The 9,219-nt window shown below is 44.5% G+C and overlaps 1 protein-coding gene across 2 annotated transcripts in view; it reads left to right on the forward strand.

Moving 5' to 3' along the window:
* RCSD1 (RCSD domain containing 1) overlaps positions 1 to 3,436 on the forward strand; it is a 256,342-nt gene extending 252,906 nt beyond the window's left edge. The window contains exon 6 of one of the 2 annotated variants that reach the window (XM_086935572.1): positions 314 to 2,006. In XM_086935572.1, coding sequence (XP_086791698.1) covers positions 314 to 367 — 54 coding nt within the window. In that variant the 3' untranslated portion in view covers positions 368 to 2,006. Of the gene's footprint in view, positions 1 to 313 lie in introns of both variants that reach the window. The other variant, XM_086935571.1, reaches the window with a different exon arrangement.
* Positions 3,437 to 9,219: the final 5,783 nt, after the last annotated feature.

The raw sequence follows: 9,219 nt of genomic DNA on the forward strand, positions 1-9,219 counted from the left end.
CTAGTGGGGGGTTAAATAAACTCCTCTGAATTTCTGAAGGAAGTGCTAAATATGGAAGAGAAACCAAACCCTTTGAAGTGCTTTAGTTTACAAATTATTTCAATCTGCCAGAATCCTGAGACTAATGTAGAATATGTTTCCTGTAGGGCAACTCATATTTTGCAACATGCCAATTTCAACCTTTTGTCACAAACTAGGTAAACTGGAGAAGTTATTAAATGTTAACTCGTGAATTGCTGGTACTCACATGGCAGTTGAAACTGTTTTGTGTAGTAATATTTTTACCAAAACCTCTCTTTTTCAATCTCTACAGGACTCCTCCAATCGAGATGAAGGTAACAAGACAGAGGAAGATAAAGATGTGTGATCAAAAATTAAAGATGGTGGATTCTCTCAGACAAAAGGCGAAGGCGTTAGAACAGAGGAATAGAGTTTGCTGGGTTCCTTGCGGAATGTTCTGGAAGGCGACCAAGAGCACAGAACTCGTTCTCACCCAACGATCAACCCTGTGAAGTCTAAAATAGTTTGTCAACCACTGGGCCGTTGAAGTTACAAGGATTAAAATGTATATTGTGTTTTTTAATGCCTAACTATTTTTATAAGTATGCTTTTCTAGATGCTAAAAACCTACATTTGGAATCCCATGTCTTCTTGTTGTATTGAAAATATGCAAAGCTTTATGAAAGAGTATTTTGATTATTTTAAAATGTATAACAGAACTGTTGGTGGTAATTTCCTATTGTCATTCAGTTTCTGGAGACAAAAAGTGTGGCGACCTGGGAGAGGATGAGGAAGAAGGGTGGGACCATCAACTGCCATTTCTCAGCCATGTTTGGATCTCGGGTGATCAAGCCCGCCTCTTTTGACATCACAACAGTGCGTAACCATAACAATTACCCACTGTTGTGAAGTCAGTGCTGTGAATAATCGATCTCGATCTGTTTGTTCACTATGGAGGCTTCCTACGTAAGCCATACATAACAACGCTTTTAATGTTTTGGATACCCTACCTACACACCAGCCGTCCTGCTGCTCTTATATCAAAATGTTGGTCTTTCATTACAATATTTGAACTAGACTCCGGGCTTTTTAGGTCAATTTTGGGCAGCGCATGCGCTGTTGCGAGGGATGCAGTATTGGAGTACGTCTTTGTAGACCCGCCCCCTTTCTGTCCATATGTTTAATTGGCTTGTGTCAATGTCCTTCGTAAATGCTGGTTTCTGAGTTGAAGATGAAGTTAAGAGTTTTGTAAAGCGCTCGATCACCGTGCGGTTTCTTGGCGCTGAGGACGGAAGGGCCCAGGGGAGACAGAGGAGGCCGCCTAGAGCCAGAAGGCGCGGTAAAAGAGGAAAGTCTTGAGAGCTTTATGGAAGTGGAGGTAGATCGGAATAAACCTGATAGAAAAAGGAAGGGTGTTCCAGAAAGGGGGCACCAAGGTAGAAAACCTCATGCCTCATGAGTTGTTATTAGGCTTGTTAGTCCCTCCTTGGTACCACCTTGTCTGCATTTGTTACCTCCCATAACGACTGCACCTTTTACTTCGGTTGTTACACGGGATGTCTTTTTTAGACTGTGAGCTCTATTTTCTTCTGTGAGTCTCTCCTTCTGCAAGCACAATATGCTTTCCTGCAACAGCGCAGCCATTGGCAGGGCGCTGCTTGTTGCGAGAGCTGTTGAGGAAGCGTACATTACTCTCAGTGATATGGAATAAACACTTAAACAGTACACATATATCAATGCAAACCCCTGGAATTGTATTTACATTTGAGTGCATCATGTTCCATCCAGTATTGTGCATCTTTCCGGCCCCGATGCTCACTTACACATCCCGCACCTCTCAGTCAAATAAGAAAACACATTATTACAACTAGCTGCTTGGTTTCTTTTACAAATCGGGAGTGGCACAGGTGATGCAACAGCAGACATTCCACATAACTCCCCTCAACTTTCACTTTTGAGCTGCTGCACCACAAACTGACACCAATTATGAACTGCAAATAAGTAAACGATTTAAAACAAAATGGGGAGAAAAAAGGAGGTCTCTTCTAGGAACAGCCAGAGTGATATAACAAGCACTTGTAATGCAATAGGTCTCGCATTTGCGAGAGTTTAAGCTATTAGCATTGTACATGACAATGGATTTTATTTATGTTTTAAAAAGCAAAATATAAATAAAAGGCATTGTAATTTACAATGCCAATAGCTCAAACTCGCGTAACTGCGAGACCTATTGCATTGCAAATGCTTTTTTTTTTCTTTTTAGGCCTAAGTAGGCTGGACTCTGTTCTGTCATCGAAGCGGAAATATGTACTCTACTGCCCTCATGGACTACAGCCTGCCATATTCAGAGATCTCTGCCTGCGTGGTGGAGAGCTGTGTGCCTTCAGAGGAGCTTGCCACCATGTTGGCTCCTCTGATGGCACTGAAGCTTTGATGTGAAAGTGCCATGTTCAACGCGCCCTCAATGCATAGTGTTTTGTTTTACACAAACTCCCAAAGCAAATGTTTTTTTATGAGGGCAAAAAATAGTGTCCCTGACATGCTAGGAGTTTTGTCCCACAGTGTGGTGGGGTCGTTTTTGTGTCTTGATCCGGACAGTCCCTGGCAGTCCCGAACAGGACAAAAGTATGTCAGCACATCCATCTGGGATATTTAAACAAACAGCGATGTCTATGATGCCATCAGTCTAAGGGTTCTGCCAGAGGTTTCTTCATTGGCAAAGAATGACTATTTGCCAGACTCTAAATAAAGCGCGAAAAACTGGAGTTTGGTACACAGGGTATTCCACCTCGCTTGCATTAGAGCTCGCTGCCCACCATAAGTCGCCTTGTTTTCAACGCATTGTATGGTTCTGCATTTCTGAATATGTTCTGGGCTTTGGGTTACAGTGTAGCCAGGCTAGAGTGCTTAATTTTAGCCAGTGGTTTCTGGTGCTCTGCTGTGGCACTTAATTAACACCAGCATTTATGACAATCTGCCACATGGCGGCGCTGTTCGCCTAAATTAGAGATGAGAACAATAACTGTTGTTTATTAATTCATTATTAAATCATTATACATTAAAAATTAGTAATACCTGCTGCCCGAGCCTTTACTATAGCTTTGGGGGCCTGGAATAGTCTGAATTGTCCCTCTTGTAGGGTGTGATGGTTAGTAGTTGTTTTGGTTCTGTCATTTGCGGGGGCAGTGGGTGGTGTGGGCTCTGGCATTGATTTTATTTACAAATTAAGCACTGGCAGGCTGCCCTTGTACTCCTGGAACATATTTCATTGTTTGTTTTTCTACGAGCTGCTGCATCTTATTGTCTTCAGTACATGAGTAAGTTTGTATAGAGAATGTTTATTTGAATTTGTGTTAGTTCTTACTTTCTAGACCCACTCCAGAAAATGGAAAGTTGAGAAAAAACTGTGCAAATAAAAGCACTATGTTTTCAGATACCTGTTGTTTCTGTGTTTTTGTGTTTTTTGGGGGTCAATGAAGAAATTATGGAACTGGGAAGAGAAAATAATCACAGTAGCGACATAGCGGAGGTGAGCTAATGGAAAGAAGGTTGTGCTGTACACAAGTTACTTGCTCTGCACATATTGGGATGAAAGACACATTTTGCACATGCACGCATTCACAAAACTAAATATGTGCCTTGTAAAATGAGAGTTGGATGTCCAGTTTTCGGTATGCTCATTTAGGTACCTCTGCTGTCACTGGTCTTCCTCCGGGGCCACGCCTACAGCCTCTTTACTGTCAAGAAGCTCCTTATTGAAAAGCATTGGGCGCCTGATGTTGAATTTGCACCCTGCACAGAGCCGCCCCTGTGCCGCTGGTGGTGTATGTTTGGTGCTGCTTTGCAACCCCCGTGCTTAGCCTAACCCCCAAAGCTTGGCCCCTGCAACTGATCTACTTACCTGTAAGCAGTGTGGCTCCAGGCACCCCCTGTCTCCATTGGACAGCACTGGGTCAAACTCTGATTTTGACCTCTGCACCCGGCTGCCCCTGTGCTGCTGGTGGTGCAGTTTTGGCACTTACCTGACCCTTGTCACTTGCTGACTTTTGGCTCTGAAGACTGAATCTGTAAGTTCGATACTCACCTGTTTCACCGCGTTATTGTTTTCCCCATAGGATAACATTGGACAGTGTGAAAAACTTTTAAAGTATCGATTTTTTGAAAGTGAAAAGTATTTTTAATTAGAAATGTACTTACCTTATTACAAATACCTGGCTTTTAAAAATCAAGTACAAACAAAGAATATTTTTATAGAATTTGTCTGGATCTCCTTCTTGAGTTGTGTGTCCACTATTGATCATGTGTGTGCAATAAATGTCTTACATTCCTCTGTGTTAGGCCTAAGGCTGCTCACCCACGCTACCACTAATAGAACCCTGTACACTTTTGGAGAACCCTTGGACTCTGTGCACAGTATAACCACTAGTGGTAATACCATATACAGAGCGAGCTTCCCACACTGGTGGTGCAACGGTGGGGTACAAGACTTTGACATTTGTCGTACCACTTGATTATTAATTGATTTCACTGAGGAAAATTAATAGAATTCTTTTCAATTTTTAATTTTTACCAAATTGTTTAAAAATAATGTTAGGGCCTTGGTTATGTCCCCCACTGTTTTAGAAACATAAAATACTTTTTTTTAAAGTAGTTAGGTCTTAGAAATGCTTAGAGCTTTTTGTTTAATTCTCAAATAAGACCCCGGTTGAATTATCGTATTATGCCAGAGGTCTCAAAGATATATTGAACATAGATCGTTTCCACAAGATAACTTTTTTGAAGGAGATAAGGTCGCTGTTGGTGAACCTGGGCTCGAGTGAACTGTGGGACGACCCTTCCAATGCTGCTTTCCATTCAAAAAAGATTCTGACGGAAAGGTCCTGGGAAATGATCATGTCACAGTATGCTCCAGAAGATCCACCAAGCATTTAACAGGCCGATTCCTAGAATTCAAGTCAAGGCCTGTTCTAGAAAAATATTGGGATGCCATCGAGAAACCTTGTGATAGAAAACTGTATTTTCAGCTGAGGGTAGGAACTTTACCCGTTCGGTCATTCTCCAGTAAATGGGCAGGAGTCACTAAGAATGTATGCCCAAGGTGTTCAGACAGACAGGAAACGATCAGTCATCTGTTGTTTTCTTGCCCATTATATATTAAACCTCGCACTATGTGGGTCACACCTCTTTGCAAGCTATTAGGCTTTAGAAGGCATGACGAGGCGTTAAGAGTCCTCACCACGGACCCAGCCCTACCAATAGCAATTGCAATGGCCAAATCTTTGGGTTGGGCTTGGTCTATCCGATCTAGGGGGCCTCCCTAAGTTTACATTAAATGATAATTTAGAATGTTACCCTGTAACATAAGTAGTGTAATGGAGTTATGAAATGCTACAGGTCGATTAGAGATGATTTTATATGGCACTGAAATGTTTTTATTCTTTTTTAACATTATTTATTCGTCAGCTAGCAAATGATTTAATAACTTTTTAATGTGTTTAAATTGGTCTGGATTATTTATGTAACAATTTGCAAATGTTGTATGCCGAAATGTTCATGTTGTGCTTTTATGATATATCTGTCGAATAAAGCTATTTGAAATTGAATTGATAATACCATATACAGAGCCAGCTCCCTACATATTGGGAAAATTGTGGCTTTAAAATACTCAGTTTCATCCAATTGTTTAAAAAACATTCTTGACTGAGAACCTGCCCACCACTGAAAGCCTCCTAGAATTTGGACACGCCCGCTTTACTCACTCATTCACTGGAGTTCAGGGCAATAATTATGCCACATCTTAAAAAATCACCTGACACCACTGTGCATATTTTAAAAATCCTAATGTTGTCTAATAGCGAATTTCAATTTTGAGTAGATTCATTTGAGTTCTCTGCATACTACATGCTCAATATACGTAGGAACTGTTTAAACATTAGCCATTAATGCATATATGCTCTAATCTGTTGGTTGTGACAAATGCATTTATAGACACATCATTAACTATTATTTCTCCCAGAAAATGAGCAGGTGGATTGCAAGGGAAATAAAGCATTTCCTTGTTAAAAAGGTCAGCTGTTTTTAATATTTTGCTAAATTACCTTCAGCATAGAAATCAGTCTTAGTCTGTGAAAGAATGAGTGCCGGTGCTGGAAGCTCTGCTCAAACCTGCGGCCTGGACTGTGACATGTCAGTGCGCCGAATACCAGGGCTGTGCAGTCTGGATTCCACCTTGTCAAGATCACTACTGATAATAAAACACACTGAGACGGAGGCTTTGCAGGAACGTCTATCTTTATTCCCTGTCAGCCTCAGACTGACTTACAGGCTAATTCCTTTTCCTGTGTGTGACTTCCTGTTCCTTCTTCCTGCTCGCCTGTCCTGTCCCAAAGGGGTCAGGCGAGACGACGTGACATCTCCCCTGTTTCACAGAGTCTTGCTTCTACTGCATTTCTTCCACCAGTCGTCGAGGTTTCCTGATGAGACGTTGAGGACGTCTCTCTTGCCTTGGCGTCGGACTCTGACGTCTTGTGACTTCCTCGGTCCTGGCTGGGCTGCAAAGACCTTGGTCACTGCTGTCGCTGTGATTGTGAGATTCACTTGAGGTTTGACTCGACGATGTCCCTCGTCGGGTGATCCGATTGCATCTTTTGAAGTGCGAGATGTTTCTCGTTATCTGTTTGTGGTCTGCCTTGGCCGTAATCATAGTTCCTTTCTTTTTGACAACTTGGAAGGGAATGTCGAGGTATCGGCTGTCTGCTTTGGCGCGCCGATCACTTCGGACAATTACCCAGTCTCCTTCTTGGATGTTGGTGTCTTTGGCATGTCTACGCTGGTCCGCATATGTCTTCATTCTGTGTTTGTTCCTGTGGTCTATCTCGACTAGTGTGTTGTGGTCGACTGTGACATGCCGCTGTTGAGGTGTGGGCTCCACCATGGGTAGTCGGGTTCGAGGTGTTCTTCCTAGCATCACGGTAGCTGGGCACTGGTTAGTGGTGCTGTGTGGAGTGTTTTGATATGCTCTTAGCACTTCATTTAGTGTCTGTTGAACATCTCTGTGGGTTAGTTCAGTCTGTTGGATCGCCTTTTTAAGTGTTCCCATAAAGCGTTCCACCATGCCGTTGGCTTGTGGCCATAGTGGGGTGCTTTTCTTATGTTTGAAATTGAGATGGGTTGCGAAATGTGCAAATTCATGTCCATTAAATGGCGGTCCATTGTCTGTTTTTACGCGCAGCGGAATGCCCCATGCAGCAAAGGTTTCATCTAATACCGGGATCACTGTTGCTGCTCGAGTGGATGGTATTAGCTGTGCAAAGGGGAATCGGGAGTATTCATCCATGATGACAATAATGTATTGACCTGATTGCAAAGGTCCGAAAAAGTCAACTGCTACTTGCTGCCATACCCCTTCCGGGAGGTCTGACATTTGCAGTGGTGCTGGAGGCTCTTCCCGACTGACCACCTGGCATGTCATACAGTCTTTCAGGGTTGTTTCTACCATGTGGTCAAGTGTGGGGAACCACACGCGTTCTCTCAAGGCTTTCTTGGTTGCGTTTATGCCTCGGTGGCCCTCATGTGCCAAGTTGATGACTCCTTGACGCAGGTTGAGCGGGATCACAATCCTTCCCCCCTCTCAAGAGAAGACCATTGTCACTGATGGAAAGTTCATCACGCACCCGTTGGAACGCGGCAAGGTCTTGGCGCAGGTGGTCAGAGTCTTGCGGCAAGTGTTTCACATCCCTCCAGGAGTTTGTGCGGATGCGAGCCATGACAGCCTGTATGAGAGGGTCAGACGTGGATGCTTCTTGGATTGCGGCCATGGGAACTGTGGGTGGACAGGCCGCGTCAATGACAAAGTGAAGGTATTCGTCAGCCACGGACAGGGCAGGCCTCACTAATGAGGCCCCAGAGTCTCACTAATGAGGCCCCAGAGTCCAGGACGAATTTTGCAGGATGTTCTCCTATCAGGATGTCCAACTTCGGGTATCGCTTCAGACGGTCCGGATCCGATACCATGCAGATGTATTCATCGCTGTTGTCTTGTCCTTTCTTGGGGACTACCACAACTGGAGATACCCATGGCGTGGGTCCTGACGTGCGTTCAATAATGTCAGTCTGGAGTAGGTCTTGTAGCTCGTCATCAACGGCCTGTTGGAGGTGGAACGGCACCTTTCTATGATGTTGGGCGATAGGTGTCACCTTCTCGTTGATGTGGAGTTTTACTTTGAAGTGATTCAGTTTCCCGAGGCCCTTGAAGAGGTTAGGGAATTTTGCTACAATGTCAGGAGCATCTTCCGTCATGTAGAGGAGTTCTACCAGCTTGAGTCTTTCTGCCGTGGGTAGGCTGAGGAGGCAGTCTGCTACATCTGGACCCTCTACTACATGAATGTATGCGTCGACCGTCCGGTCCTTAAAGGTGAGGGTAGTGTGAAATCGGCCCAGGCATGGTAGGGGTTTGCGTGACATCCACGTGAAGATGCGAACAGCAGCAGGTGTTAATTTTGGCCTCTGTTTCATGTTATAGTATTCCAGAGCGCAGATGTAGTTTAGTGAGGCCCCAGAGTCCAGGACGAATTTTGCAGGATGTTCTCCTATCAGGATGTCCAACTTCGTGTATCGCTTCAGACGGTCCGGATCCGATACCATGCAGATGTATTCATCGCTGTCTTGAGATGTGGGGGTGCGCGATGAGGAAGATTCACTGGAGGTGTCCCTGCGTGACCGATATGAGTTGGTCGTGTGGTGACTGGTCCGAGGAATGCTCTCAGAGCGACTTCTTGACTGTCTGGAGTAAGCGGACTGGACGCTGGAGTTTGATGAGCTGGAGGAGCGACTCTCCTTCCCTTGTATGGCTCTTGCATGGTGACAGGTGTCACGATGGCGGGTGTCACGGCTTCTGGTCGATGAAGTGTGGGTTGACTGCTTGGCTTGACAAGCCACTTCAAAGTGATTATCTCTCCCGCATCGATGGCACCGTTGGCCAATTGCTGGACACTGTCCTGAGTGTGGGTAGTCTTGACCGCATCTGTAGCAGGTGGGCGCTGACTTGGCAGATCTGGAGTGGCGTGAGCTTCCTTTGGACGGCGTTTTTCTGGAGGAGTGAGATTTGTGAGACCTTGATGTTGGTCTGGATGACTTGGATGATCGATGTGTCTGGACACGTAGTGCGTGGTCCTTCTGGTCGGATTTGTGCGTGCCCATTCGCTTGGCATAATCTTCTGC

This window comes from Lissotriton vulgaris, chromosome 8 (assembly GCF_964263255.1).
Source record: "Lissotriton vulgaris chromosome 8, aLisVul1.2, whole genome shotgun sequence".
Taxonomy (NCBI): domain Eukaryota; kingdom Metazoa; phylum Chordata; class Amphibia; order Caudata; family Salamandridae; genus Lissotriton; species Lissotriton vulgaris.